The 13,762-nt window shown below is 39.4% G+C and overlaps 4 protein-coding genes across 4 annotated transcripts; 2 read left to right on the forward strand and 2 right to left on the reverse strand.

Moving 5' to 3' along the window:
• Positions 1–196: 196 nt before the first annotated feature.
• SARC_00666 (hypothetical protein) lies at positions 197–2,010 on the forward strand (the record flags this gene model as incomplete). Its single annotated transcript, XM_014305658.1, has 4 exons — positions 197–240; positions 279–379; positions 527–621; positions 881–2,010. The coding sequence occupies 4 exons, from the start codon at positions 197–199 to the stop codon at positions 1,541–1,543; spliced, it is 903 nt and encodes a 300-aa protein (XP_014161133.1). The 3' UTR covers positions 1,544–2,010.
• Positions 2,011–2,121: 111 nt separating this feature from the next.
• On the reverse strand, positions 2,122–7,051 carry SARC_00667 (hypothetical protein). The gene is made up of 8 exons (XM_014305659.1): positions 6,741–7,051; positions 5,764–5,887; positions 5,140–5,243; positions 4,448–4,617; positions 3,984–4,085; positions 3,658–3,720; positions 3,352–3,462; positions 2,122–3,074 (listed from the first exon to the last, which is right to left on the reverse strand). Exons 1-8 carry the CDS (start codon positions 6,844–6,846, stop codon positions 2,949–2,951), a joined length of 906 nt encoding a protein of 301 aa, XP_014161134.1. The 5' UTR covers positions 6,847–7,051; the 3' UTR covers positions 2,122–2,948.
• A 338-nt stretch (positions 7,052–7,389) lies between these two features.
• SARC_00668 (eukaryotic translation initiation factor 1A) lies at positions 7,390–10,938 on the forward strand. The gene is made up of 5 exons (XM_014305660.1): positions 7,390–7,477; positions 8,337–8,433; positions 9,357–9,593; positions 9,886–9,974; positions 10,593–10,938. The coding sequence occupies exons 1-5, from the start codon at positions 7,475–7,477 to the stop codon at positions 10,596–10,598; spliced, it is 432 nt and encodes a 143-aa protein (XP_014161135.1). The 5' UTR covers positions 7,390–7,474; the 3' UTR covers positions 10,599–10,938.
• A 1,254-nt stretch (positions 10,939–12,192) lies between these two features.
• SARC_00669 (hypothetical protein) lies at positions 12,193–13,004 on the reverse strand. Its single transcript, XM_014305661.1, has one exon. It carries the CDS (start codon positions 12,994–12,996, stop codon positions 12,259–12,261), a length of 738 nt encoding a protein of 245 aa, XP_014161136.1. The 5' UTR covers positions 12,997–13,004; the 3' UTR covers positions 12,193–12,258.
• Between the last annotated feature and the right edge of the window lie 758 nt (positions 13,005–13,762).

Here is a 13,762-nt window from a genome sequence, read left to right on the forward strand (position 1 = left end):
TATAGTAGTAGTAGTATATATAATATATATATTATATATATATATATATATATATATATATATGTATCTATCTATCTATATCTATATATATATAAATGTTTATGTTTATGTATGTATGTATAAATATATATATGTATATATGAAGTTTCGCAGTGCTATTTTTCTTTGCTCTGTTGCAGGCTGTATACGAAGCAAAATGAATTGTACAAGTGAGCCAAGTTTGATGACCCATGTTCAGAAGTATGTTTATCTAAATACCTACATTCTATCGCACGTAGAGGGAATGCAAATCTGACTGCCGTAAATGCCGAGGCTGCCCGGGAGCGACTCGACGGTGTAGGTGGGGATATTGAGGAAGGCAGTGAAAGCCGTTCCAAAGGTGTGCTTTTATTTTTGGTCTATGCGACACTTGTTCGTTGCGACGAATTTGCCCACTAGAACTATTGAGGACGCAGTATTGTCCTGATGGATATCACACACATAGTGATTGGAACCATTATAGCTTTAAATTGGGTACACTTTGTAGATGCAAACTCCGAGCCATCCAAGCAGAAGAGGAAAGAAATGAGGAGAGAGGCAAAGGAAGCAAAGAAACTTACAAAGGCACTGAAAAAAGAAAAAGTACGCAGGTTTTGTTGCACAGGTTTGAAGTTATCTATTGCATCTGCGAGCTTACCTATTTACCAGCTGCTGTGCGTTGTGTAAATTGAGTTTAGCACGAGTGTTCCGATGTCATTTATTTGATTACCCTTTAGATTACACTCTTGAGTTTGGACAAATACTCGGTACAATTTGTTTTCGGTATGACACATGTTGATTTATACTCTGAGCTCAAGTATTTTATCTATTCCGTTGCCTTGGTGTCGTGCCTACCTAACAGAAGCGAAATAAACGCAGCAAGCATAACAAGCACTCTTCAGACGACAGCGATTCCGAGATGGAATGGACCGAACGCACATCTGCCACCCGACAGGGCACAGAGGAGCGCCGCCTAGGATCAGATGACAGTACTTTGCGCAAGGTTAGGGAGAGAGCTCCTAGATCACACAAGGATACTGAGGGAGATATCAGTAAGCGGTCAAGGCACAGAGATGATAGAAGTCGAGGTAAAGAGCGCAGGGGCCGCAGTCGGAGTCGAAGCGAGAGTCGCGACAGAGGCAGCAGACTTGAAAGGGATAGGGACGATATACGTCGCGAAACCCACCATCATAGGCGAGGGCAAGCTGGAAATAACAGTAAAGATGGTCTTCGGAGCAGGAGTAGGAGTAGCTCGAGTAGTCGAGCTTCAAATGGGGGAAATGGAGATGGATGCGATAACACAGGTGGATCGGATGTGAAGTCAAAGCGCAGTGCACGAGATAGAGCGGGTGAGAGGGACTTTCGTAGACGTCAAGAGCACACCAACGAACGCAGTGAGTCTTATAGAGGAGATGCAGGAGAGAACACCCACCGACACTCCCAGTCGCATAGGCGACATAGAAGCAGAAGCAGAAGCCGCAGCAGAAATAGGCGAAGCATGAGTAGGGAGAGGCGGAATCGGTAGTACTCTGAATACTAGGTGGTACTTCTATGAATACACTTGATTTGTGGTGGGGATTTCGCCTAGACATCAGAAAGTAGGCTCGCATTGATATTGAGATCGCAGCAATGGACTAAAGGGTCGAAAAGTGAAGAGGACCGACATGGCACGCACCGACGACACAAGTCATATCAGAGGAATATAAAATAACAGTAAGAAATGTTTTCAATATGCTTAGGAAATGGAAGAGTATTCCTCGTGCGAAAGCAATCGAATATTAAAGAGAGATGAATAGATTGTAAATGTTTAAAAAGGAAAGCATATCAACAGACTTGTCCGTGACGAGATTCCGGTTGCAGAGGTGTGCTCATATATGTGTCATCGCAAACGTAAGAGAAGTTGAGCCATCTGGCTCCGATATTGTACAACACTGCCTTAAAATGTTTTAGGGTTTTTATCGGAATTTCATGATTTTCGTCGTTGCAAATCTGGGGCTTTGACTGGATGAATTTACGGGCTGGGAGTTGAAAAAAAAAAGTGAAATGCCAACATAGGACTTAACATGCAATGGTGTCACATTGTTTTTCATAAAAACACATTTTCCAGTGTTGATTTATTTTTTTAGCCGGTATTATTATTTTCCGATTGGCATTTTCTATTGCCAGATGACAGTGGCTTGAACGGAGAAGGCCGACGGTATTATATTGCTGATCTTTCGCCGTGACGCATTTCCATGCCCGTCGTGCGGTTTGTCTTGTTTGCACTGGATGTGCTGCGGTGGTCGTATTTGCACTACTAGCATATTTTGGTTAGACTTGTATAAAATGCACCTCACATATCTCCACCTTCGCCCTACTTCCATGTCTGTGCTTCTACTAGCTTGCCAACGCCAGTTGACATCTTTCAATAGCCTACGCTAAGATCTGATCTTCAATAGCACCTTCACTTTCCCTGAAGTAAAATCACTCAGCGATGCCACCTAGTGCAGGACATCCTTCAGTGGCAACTGTTTGTGTCCAAGAATATGCTCCATAGCGCAGTGCAAACGATACAGGCTTCTTTTTGCCCTGTGGAGTATGTCTAAAAAGTGTGAGACTTGCAGGAGAAACGATAAGGGTCTGCGGATGGGAACGGAATTGCTTCATAGGGGGAAGGCAGTAGTCGATATGAAATTTTTGACACTACCGACAGACTCGCAATGTTGTTCTTCAAATACACCAAACCTGGCTATACACCTATCGAGTATCCCCGCCCCGCTCTCTGGGCCCTACCAACTGGGAGAGACCTCCTGTTATAGTAGCGGCTCTACAAAGGGTAAAAGTGGCCACTACTCCACAAACGCATCGTGCATTATTGACAGCCTGCGATGTCTAGAACTCCAGACAATGACATCTTTTGTACTGTTTCTGAACTCAGGACTATACATCTCCTAGTCCACGCGTACCACCGCGCGAGCGATCTTGTTGATAATATCTTTTTGCGAGAGAACACCGTCACCATCTACGTCTATTGAACCGAAGACCTGGAGGAGCTCGTCGATATCCTCTTGTTCGCACTGCAGAAGTCAATATGTACAGAAACACGACTGTGTGAATACCTTGCTGCGTAAAATCTGCATGTGCGCCTGCGAGTGGGAACTGAATCCAGAATATGGACTAAATGGTTCTAGGGCCTGAGATGCATCAAACCCGGAATGTTCCTGTTAGAAAAACGATGTCTTATATCCACACCTCTTATGCACTTTTGTACTGTGGTGTATTTCTGTAATCTTTTGATGGAAGAGACTATATCTGAACACTTACAATTTCAAACAGCGCCTGGTGGGCACACACCTTCTCCTGTTCGATGAGCATGTGTATTAGAAACTCCAGCTTCGAAACTTGTCCATCTTTGTCAGTATCCATGCTCTCGACCATTTCACGCGTCACACCCCCCGCCTTAGTCTGCGATTGATGAACCGGGGTATTACATTCAAATTATATACGACTGTATTCAAACCGAGTCGATATATCACCTTTTTTTTTTGGAACAGTTTGATTAAGAGGTTCTAAATATGACTTGGCATCCTTTTTCAGCTTCCAACGCTCCACTCATTCAGTCATGACAATAGCAGGCAGTGAAAAATAAGCTTTAAGTACCTCTTTCAGGCGATGCATCAGCTGTAGCTGCACAACTTCACCCACGATATTGGACGCGGCAATCTGTGAATGCGAAGAGTTCAATCATATTGGAGCAGGGTTCAGACATAATTTGGGTACAGTACAATCAGATTTCAGATAATTTGTCAGATCAGGGGGGATACTATTCTGCTGAGCGCATACAATCTGCCTGGGCGAAGAGCATCACAAGAATACAAAGCTCGATAGCTTCTTATCCGGGTGCCTAACCCATATTACTAAACGGAGAAGAAATACACCATTCGCTGAGCACGTAAAACGATCGTTAAACGCAACTGGACGCTTACCGCAAATGAAATAACCCCGAAGAACATAAAGAAGATGTTAAAGATCTTCGTAGATTCATGCGTTTCCGTCAAGTCCCCATAGCCTTCCGTAGTCACCGTCACCTACCATCATAAAAAAGAATGTGCCCACTTAGATTTTGCGACTTGTAGGGCTTTTGTCGGAGATAAGGATATTGCTTTTATATTTACAATCACAGAATACTCGATGTGCATTGATGTAGAAGCACCCAGGAACAGATACAAGCACCACATAAGTATATGTGAATATTATGTTGGATACCGGTAGGTAAATCTGCAGCACAACAGCAAGCACTGCTACAATTAATACAAGTTTTTGCGACAGACACGTATATCGCAAATCTGTACAAAGAAGAAGCTATTCGTCATAGTGCAGGCACATACGACTTCAGCGTTCCTACGGCACAAATCTGAGCACAAACTACAATAGAATCATAACCACCTACCAATGCCCAATAGAAACTGTCGATTAGAGTGTGGTTCTCAAGTTTGTAGAAGCTCAGTGCCCCGATGGTCAGCAAACCAACAATCACTGCGGCATTCTGCACAATCCTGCCGTAGTAGTGGTGCTCCGAGAGCACCTCACGCTTTGCTTTGCTCTCGAAGATTAAATAAGCTGCGATAGGTGTAGTAAATTTACCCGTTTTCATGACTGAGGGAAATGCTCCTCAATATATATGATTTCTTTACTCCTCAATAAACATGATTATTATTATATTTGAAGTATACTGCACTACACAACACTAAAAGATAAACCAGTTTCTCGCATAAGAAACGAATTATATAGAGCATGCTACGATAGACAATGTATCGACGAGTTGAGCTTGTTAATTTAGAATCCTCTGCTGTGGTTTATGAAGCACTCTTACAGCGCAGCTAACATTTGGTGATGAATATAGAACACGATTTAGGACACGATCTAGTGCACGTTGACACATCGTGTAGGCGACTCGTGGTCGAAAGGAAATTTCATGCGAACAACTTGTGCGTTTTGAGGACTCTTACTTAAATTAAGATAACTGGTTTTGCACATCCACGTGTAAATATCACATCATTAATTCACAAACCAGCCCCTGGAGGGAATGCCCGACGTTGCCGGAAACGGATATGAGACACAGAAATTGCATATATAACATACTGACAGAATTTACGGCCAGAGTTGAGATCCACATCAACCAGAGTAGCACGATGAAGCACACGATAATCTTGCCGACATCAGTCTTAGGCGTGACGGTTCCGTAGCTGTACGTATTAATCCAAAAGTTATTGTATATGCCACATCTGGGTGGGGAAACAGCTCAAATGTAGATATTGAGTACCAGGTAAGTCTTCAATCGCTTGTACAGCTGTGGTCATCTCAAATCCGAGATAGCGACAAAACAAAAATACCGTCAGCAGCCCATACTGATGACTGAATCGGCACAAATACCTTGAAACACCACTCTCAAATATGCATCCATATAACCAGCATGTTAGTCTGTACTATATCAGGGGAACACAACCGCATCAAGTTTACCACAGCACACAACACTACTCGATGTACTAAAACCAGTTTAGTAAGGGGGGTTCTAGTGAGTTAAGCTCTAAGTCAAATGGACAGTGTCGCCAATTTCGTGCATGATATGAGCAATTCCAGCAAACAGCCTCTGGAATCAGAGATGAGTTCAGAAGGAGCGTATAGGTAATCAGAATCGAACCTCGCATTTCGCACACGATAATGAGACACAAAATATGTATAAATCATCTATTCAAGTACACATACCCAACGGTAAGCATAGTCGATATCGCAAAGTGGAGTGCTACTAGAAACCCTGTGAAGGTTTTCGGCTCAATCAGCATCATAAGCCCCGCAGAAGCGCATGAGAACAGTGCGCATATACCAAATCCTATGGAAGGAGTACATGTCAACGGTAAGTCTTCCTGCATCCATGCTACGAACCCAACCTCAAAAATTACGCGGGCTGGAATATACAGTCGTGGTACTCTATGCTTAGGTCGTAAATCAGTTGTGGCATCAGTGCTCTCCTAATAAAAGTTGGCTACACGCCTACTGAAATATAGAGAAGGTGGCCAGAATGGTCCCTCGAACGATGGTCGGGTCTATGGCAACTTCCAGCAGAAGTTGCATATACAACAGAGGTCTGAGAGAAACTTGTGTGCATACATTTCTGGTATCGAGGTCAAAAATTAAAAGCTCACTGCTCAGATACGCTTACACTCATAAAGTTTCATATACATGAGCATATAAATATGATAATTGTATACACACAATTTCGGGCCTAGTGAATGTACTGGTTGGTATTCTTCTAATATCTATCTGAAGCTATGGTATGTGAAACTCTCGCAGTTTTCACTAGATTTAGCTACCACTATCCTGAAACTTGGGTATAGTACAGGAAATGTACCTAGAGTTTCAACGATAATCAGCATCTAAGCTTGCTAGTTTACTATCCGCGTGCCTACTGAAGCCAAATTCACACAGTGCTCGCCGATTGGTATAAATACAAACACAATGCTATCCACTTTGATTGTAGTGGAGCAGACTTTATTCCTCTTTGCGTATGATCCATCTCGAATCATATAGCTACTATACCTGATTCGGACATGGACACTATCTGCAATTATCATGGCGCCGCTACAGTACAATTTCATTTCCTAGAGAGCCTGTTATACAGCGATTTTCAACTGCATTTATGTCAAGACATTATTATACCGAATTAGTAGCATCATATAACCCACCTTTGATATAGGGAAACGCAAGTGTCAACGGACTGCGCTCGTCAACACTGTTCGACACTTTCGTGTCGCCAAGTAAAAGGCTCTCTTCTTCCGCCGGACACTGCATTGTCTTGGTATTTCGAGGAGTAGGCGAGCGAAAAGATTGAAAATGTGTACAATAGCTAGGTGTCCATTACATATGTATGCAGGCACGAGTACACTTTTCCAGGGGCTCAAAGTTGATATGCATATACAGTTGTACACTAATCAGATATAAAGAACAGTGTTGTCATTTGTATTCAGTGCATAGATAAATTCAAAATGAATGACTGAAAAGTATGTCACATATTTCATAGCCCCCTCTGAAATGGGATTTTATACATTTTATGTTGTATTGTCTTACTACAAAAAAAAAAAAAAAGAAAGAAGAAAAAAATTGTTGTAGGGTTTAGCGATAAGTGATTATCCCTAGAAAATGTAGATATACGTAAACTCTGTAGGCCGAGGCTAGTTACCACATGAATATGGTACTGAAGAGTAGGATATATGGCTTGATCTTACGTTTTCACTTTCGTATGTTGACCGTCCATGTGTCAAAACTGCACAAACTTGTGCTGTGTGGAAGATTTTCGAGAAAAAAATACAACTTTCCATAATACACTACAGATCACGCGCGGCCAATATAGCCAATACATATACATATATACCTCAATAACACCCTCGAAAGTAGCATCGCTGTGTGGTAATCTGACAATATGGTACGCTTATCTATGAAACTGTACTTCACATACGCTGTTCGTATATATGTGCCATGCTATCGATGTTATATTCCATGTGTTAATTTTTTAGGTGAAAACACAACATGGCGCATCTAAGTACACCTTAATCGTAGCAACCGAAAGACGTCGGATTTGAGCGTTTCTGAGAGCTTAGTTCGTGTTGATATGTTTGATATTAAGTTCGGACGTATTATGCTATTATTGGTACTTTATTTAGTCGGGAGGCCTATGAGTTGACATTTATAGACCAACATCCCTGAAATCGGATATTCAGAACACCCACTGGCTCCTTGTGTTGGCGACTACCTACAGTTCGAGTGTTTGACAATCTATGTTTTCAATTTTGCAGTACTGGTTATTCAAGTTATTCTGTATTATGCAGATTAGTCAGTTGCGTCGATAGATTGGTGACTTTTTTTATGAAGACTACAAAAAATTGTGCCGAACGTCTCACAGTTGTTCGCACACGTGAAGGAGCTTTTACGGCCTTCGTGGCACTTGATTCACTGACTGTTATTGTCTATATTTCGTATTATAAAAATGTGTATGTAGTTATAGTTTTCGTGTTTCTATATCGTGCACTTGTTACTCGCCGACAACCGATTTTCTATGTATTTGAGTAGTTCACGATGGTGCTTGATAATGTATTGAGAGCTACATATCAAGCATGGATTCTCTACAGATCTTATTTGATGTTAAATTTGTAGTATTCGTCTCTTATCTTAGCGCGCATTTAGTTGTTCAGAATGTCGCCTTGCACCCTTCGTTCGCTATTGTATGTATTAATTACCATCCGGCTACATCTGATATCAATATCCGATTGAATACAAATTTGTAGCCTAAAAATAAAGGAAAAGGAGGAAAAAATCGTAGACGTGGAAAAAATGAGAATGAGCAGCAGAAACGCGAGTTGATCTTCAAGGAAGATGGCCAAGGTGTGTATTACAACACATACAAATGCATATAAAACGAAAATATATATACACGTATATATATATATATGTGTGTGTATATACACAATACATATGTGTGTACGTAAGTGTTTATAAATATTTCTATATATATATATATATGTATGTATGTTTGTTTGCCTGTATATGTATATGTATATTATAAACGTTTTTTGTACACGCATACAAGCCTAAACGTGTACACGCGTATATACATGTATATTGTATATGTGTATATATTTTATACATGTGTGTGCATGACTGTTTTTATATATAGACTGTGTACTTCTACCTATTGAGAATGTGCCGGTTGTGTTCAGACTATCTACTACGTATTTTTGTTAATTATTTCATAATGCGAACAGATGAAGAGAGTATCTCTTTGCAAGTAGTGTGTCGCTTTTTCCCCTGTAGTCGCAGAATAGCGATTGTAGTGAATTAAACCCTTTCTTCGTAGCACATTAGCGAATATTTGTGCAAGCATGTGTAGCTCTACGCATCTTACCTGAACTGCTGCACTGTAGAAATTTTATAGACGTTCCTCACGGTATCGTCTAGGCGACGAATTCAACCCTGTTTCAAACGTGCCTTTCCAAACTTTTTATTGGTTTACACCTGTTTTTGTCTTGATACAATGCCACCTTCTCTCATCCAATTTGAATCTCGCCTTGAGTGTTAGATCCCTCGCCTCAATTTTCCTTTAGTCTTGTTCCTGGTGTGTCATAAAGTGACGCTGAATTGCTAGGACACGTATTGCATATTCGTATATATTGCATGGTTGTGATTCTCCAATGGGAATATCTGAGTATCTACTATCATGAATCTATCCGAATTTTGATATGCGACCCATTTTTTTTTAATTAAGTTATCAACACTCGTAATATTTTGCTTATCTCTAAACATCGCAGAGTATGCGCAAGTGGTAAAGATGTTGGGAAGTGGACGTTTGGAAGCCATGTGCTTCGACGGCACTTCACGACTGTGTCACATCCGCGGCAAGCTGCGTAAGAAAGTGTGGATTGCTCAGGGAGATATAATCTTAATCGGCCTGCGTGACTACCAAGACGCCAAGGCCGATGTTATTGTAAAATACAATGCCGATGAGGCCCGTAACTTGAAGGCTTACGGAGAGTTGCCCGATACTGGTATGTATTCTCTCGTTTTCTGACCACTATATGGATTGTCAGTTATGATTGAAATGTATGTATGCCTGTCATATACTGCTCAATCTAAATGTGAACTGATGGTATTGTTTTATTGCGGCGTGTGTGCTGAGCTTAGCGCCTATATACGATACTTAAAATATCTCCATTCGTTTGCTACTCGAGGCTGCAATAATGTGGGCGCGACACCGAACACGCGATGAGAATGGTTCGTTTCAGATGTCATTTTTATCGCGAGTTTTGTCTGACTACACATTGTACCTTATATTTACAGCCAAAATCAACGAGACACCCGCCGATGGACCTGACATGGAGGATGATATTATGTTCGACGATAGGGAATATGATGAGGATATTGATGATGTATGTAACCTTTGTATTAGTTGTGTTTGTATTTTGCTATTTCTGGTTTCAAACGAATGTGAGTGAGTAGTGTTGTGTACCTATACTTGTCTATAGTTCTTGCGTTCTCGTTTAAGTTCGATCAATATGTTTTGTACCCTACCTTTGCTAATTATTTTATATGAATACATTCATTACTGTTTATGCTTTTATCTTACATATTTACTCGTGTATATTATTAAGCTCAAATGTGTATAGATTTATTGTATGTTTATGTTTGAATACAAGCAACATATTGGAGTGTCCGATAGGCTGGATCGAACGTATCCATCAATCTTAGCAATTAAGCAGGTGCTTTCCTATCGTCTTGCGCAAGGGAATAGTATACTAATTGAAGGCTCACGTTTCTGTTTTATCTTTATAACACGGATTTACTACTATACAAGTTGCGCAAGATTTGTTCAAAGTGTGTGCGTGAGAGTGTATGTTAGACCGTTCAAGTATATTATTTAGGATATCCAATGATCATCGTCGTCTCCCAGGCATTCAGGTGTGAACGGCTTCTCTTGACACTAAATGGATTCATCTGATCTGTCTACTCACGGAATTAATGGTTTTTGTTTTTGTTCGTTCGTGCAGATTTAAATATTTTATAGCAAACATCGTGAGATTGGAAGTTGTCTCTCGTAGTGGTGTACCCGTCCATACAAATTCCGTCTATAACGTGCGGAAATGATAAGCACGCGTCCGTCGGGTTAGACGCGACCAATTTAATGCGCCGGATCGGATAATTGCGAACTGCCTTTCGTCATTTCTATCGGTCTGCCCATGGCTGGTGTCATATGTTAGAACTAAGGCTTATTTCTCAGCCTGCGCTTGATGACATGTGCGAGGGGTACTAGTACACATTGCGGAGCCACGCTACAAATCATTTTCAATGTAGCAGAATAAAAATAGATAGTAACGAAAGGTTGTAGTACACGAGACTTTCCCTAGTTTGCTTTTGCTAATATGCGTTTTATTGGTAATTATAAACGGTCGTGTCGTTTAACGCGCTTTCTAAACCCAGGGCAATGGATGATCAGGGAACTCGCTATCATATATTTAGTCGTAAAAGTTATCAACGACAAATATATACGTATGTATGTGTATATATATTATACATCATATGATGTTTATGTTGTGTATGTGTATATATATTTTATATTCTATGATGTTTATGTATCTATAGTATATATGAATATGTATCTATGTATACATATTTTACATATACATACATACGTATACACATACAAATATACACTGATACATGTGTGTGTATATGTAAATATATCATCAGACTTCTATTTATATGTATGTATGTAATATATATATACTTATATAGGTTTTTATATACATATTTCTTTATATTTATATATTATTTACTAATTCATATATCTAAATATTGATATATATATATACGTATATGTATATATATATATATATGCATACATAATATTCATGCATATATACATTCATAAATCATGCATAAATACATACATCTATTTACGCATATACAATATATATATACTATATGTATGTATATGTATAAATCACAATATATACATATATGTGTGTATGTATATGTAATATATATATGTATATTTGTGTGTGTGTATTTATACGTATATATGTATAATATATATATGTATAATATATATATATATTGTATACATGTATATAGATATATATATATTTATTCATATATATATATGTGTGTGTGTGTGCATATATATATATATATATTATATGTATAGTGTATATATATATATATGTATTTATATATGTGTATGTATGTACATACTTATATATATATTTATTTGTATTTGTATATATGTGTATGTATAATATATATTATATGTATATATATAATTATAATTACAATTATAATTATTTATATATATATATATATATATGTACATAATATATATATATTTATATATATATAAATAAATATATATGTGTGTGTGTGTATATATATTTATATATATGTGTGTCTGTTTCTGTGTCTATGTCTGTGTTTGTATATACGCATAATATGAAGCATAAAATATTTAAAAAAGACTTGTTGATATCTGCTGTATAGAACGAATACATAGCTATACTGCAACAGCCAGCCTGGAAGACTTAAAATCACGCGTAGTACTCTGTCTTGCCCTGAAAGCTTTCCTGTATCTGAACAAGATTGCAGAATGCCGAATCTGGTTTTACTATTTATTCGTACACGTTGGTACATCCAACTATAGTATGTGCAGCACCTGCACGTTCAATTGGCGTGTGCTTGTGGCACAGGCTCGTGCAGCTCATATGCGTCATAACCTCGGGCACCTGCGACCTCTGCTTTGTGTGTTTTAGCCCAACCTACCACACCTTCCTTGTAGGTCTTCACATTTGTAAAGCCTAAATCTTTCAGCAATAATGTGCAGAAATGGGCTCGACGATTAGTCCTGCAGTAGGTTACAACGGTGGTAGATTTTCCCGGCAGTGGGAACCCATACTTACGCTCGAAAGCCCCTTCATGTAAGGCCAAGGCATCACATATTTCTTCTACTGGAATGTTTTTTGCATTACGAACTTGTCCGAAATTATTCAGTTCATCACGTCGACGTGTATCGATTAGTATGTCACCAGTCTCGTTGCTACTGCCAGTCTGATCCACTATACTATCAAGTTCGGGTGTGTCAATCCAATTAACAACCTTTTCGTCAGACGCATCACAATTACTACCTACAAAAACTGTTGCGTGCGTGTCTAGGAACTTGGATGCTAGCTCGTGTGCTTTCTTGCTTGCTTCTGTGTCGTTTGACGTGTACACAATACCGATGGCAAACTCTGACCCTGGGCGACTGGCTGTGGTAGCTACTGTATCCGCGATGCCGTCCCAACTCTTGTGCAATACGACTTCTGAAGGGGAAAGTGTATTAGTGGTATCATATACGACCGCCAAGATCGGATCGCGCTCGGCGAGGAACTTCAAAGTCGAGAATGATACCTCAAACAACATCGTATTGTACAATAGTAAATAGTCCAGAGCATAGCAGTAGTAGTAAATATATATGTACCACTATTTAGTGGTGTTCAGACCCCAGGGAGAGAGTCCTGTGACTCCAGAGTCCAGACTCCAAAAGAGTTTTTTGTTTTGTTTTGTTTTTCAGTGGTAGGTGATAGGTCACCCGTCACCATACGAAATTTTCCGTCGATTCCCGATTCCGGCGTTTCAGTTTCTGCATTTCCGAGAGCCAGAGTCTGGGACTCTGGCGGCCATGGTACTTTATTTTTTTGCTATATAGAGCTAGGAGTTTGAGAGCCAGACCCCAGAGCCAGGTCAGAGGACCTTGGTGTCTAAATTTAGAAGGCTACGGGCCTACGACCACGGTTTTTCAATTTTTTTGCCTTAGAGCTATATAGGTTCCAGTCTAAATAGCCTAATTATGAAATAAGGGTTTATATGGGCACCCTACTTTATAGATATTCATAATAGGACCATATAGTTTTATGGTATACATTTGGCCCGGGATTTCTTAACATATGTATGTATGTATACGTATATTTGTATGTATATGTATACGTATACGTATACGTATATGTATATGTATATGTATATGTATATGTATATGTATATGTATATGTATATGTATATGTATATGTATATGTATATGTATATGTATATGTATATGTATATGTATATGTACATGAACATGAACATGAACATGAACATGAACATGAACATGAACATGAACATGAACATGAACATGAACATGAACATGTAT

The sequence above is a fragment of the Sphaeroforma arctica genome (assembly GCF_001186125.1).
Source record: "Sphaeroforma arctica JP610 unplaced genomic scaffold supercont1.22, whole genome shotgun sequence".
Classification (NCBI taxonomy): domain Eukaryota; class Ichthyosporea; order Ichthyophonida; genus Sphaeroforma; species Sphaeroforma arctica.

Bases quoted from the DNA above. Each gene is read 5' to 3' on its own strand.
- SARC_00668 (XM_014305660.1), top strand. The intron at 8,434-9,356 runs GTGTGTATTACA...TAAACATCGCAG, and splicing joins CTTCAAGGAAGATGGCCAAG to AGTATGCGCAAGTGGTAAAG. The intron at 9,594-9,885 runs GTATGTATTCTC...TTATATTTACAG, and splicing joins CGGAGAGTTGCCCGATACTG to CCAAAATCAACGAGACACCC.
- SARC_00669 (XM_014305661.1), bottom strand. From the start codon at position 12,996: ATGTTGTTTGAGGTATCATTCTCGACTTTGAAGTTCCTCGCCGAGCGC.
- SARC_00667 (XM_014305659.1), bottom strand. From the start codon at position 6,846: ATGCAGTGTCCGGCGGAAGAAGAGAGCCTTTTACTTGGCGACACGAAA. The intron at 5,244-5,763 runs GTATGTGTACTT...TAATACGTACAG, and splicing joins TCGACTATGCTTACCGTTGG to CTACGGAACCGTCACGCCTA. The intron at 4,618-5,139 runs GTATGTTATATA...CACCTATCGCAG, and splicing joins TCTGGCCGTAAATTCTGTCA to CTTATTTAATCTTCGAGAGC.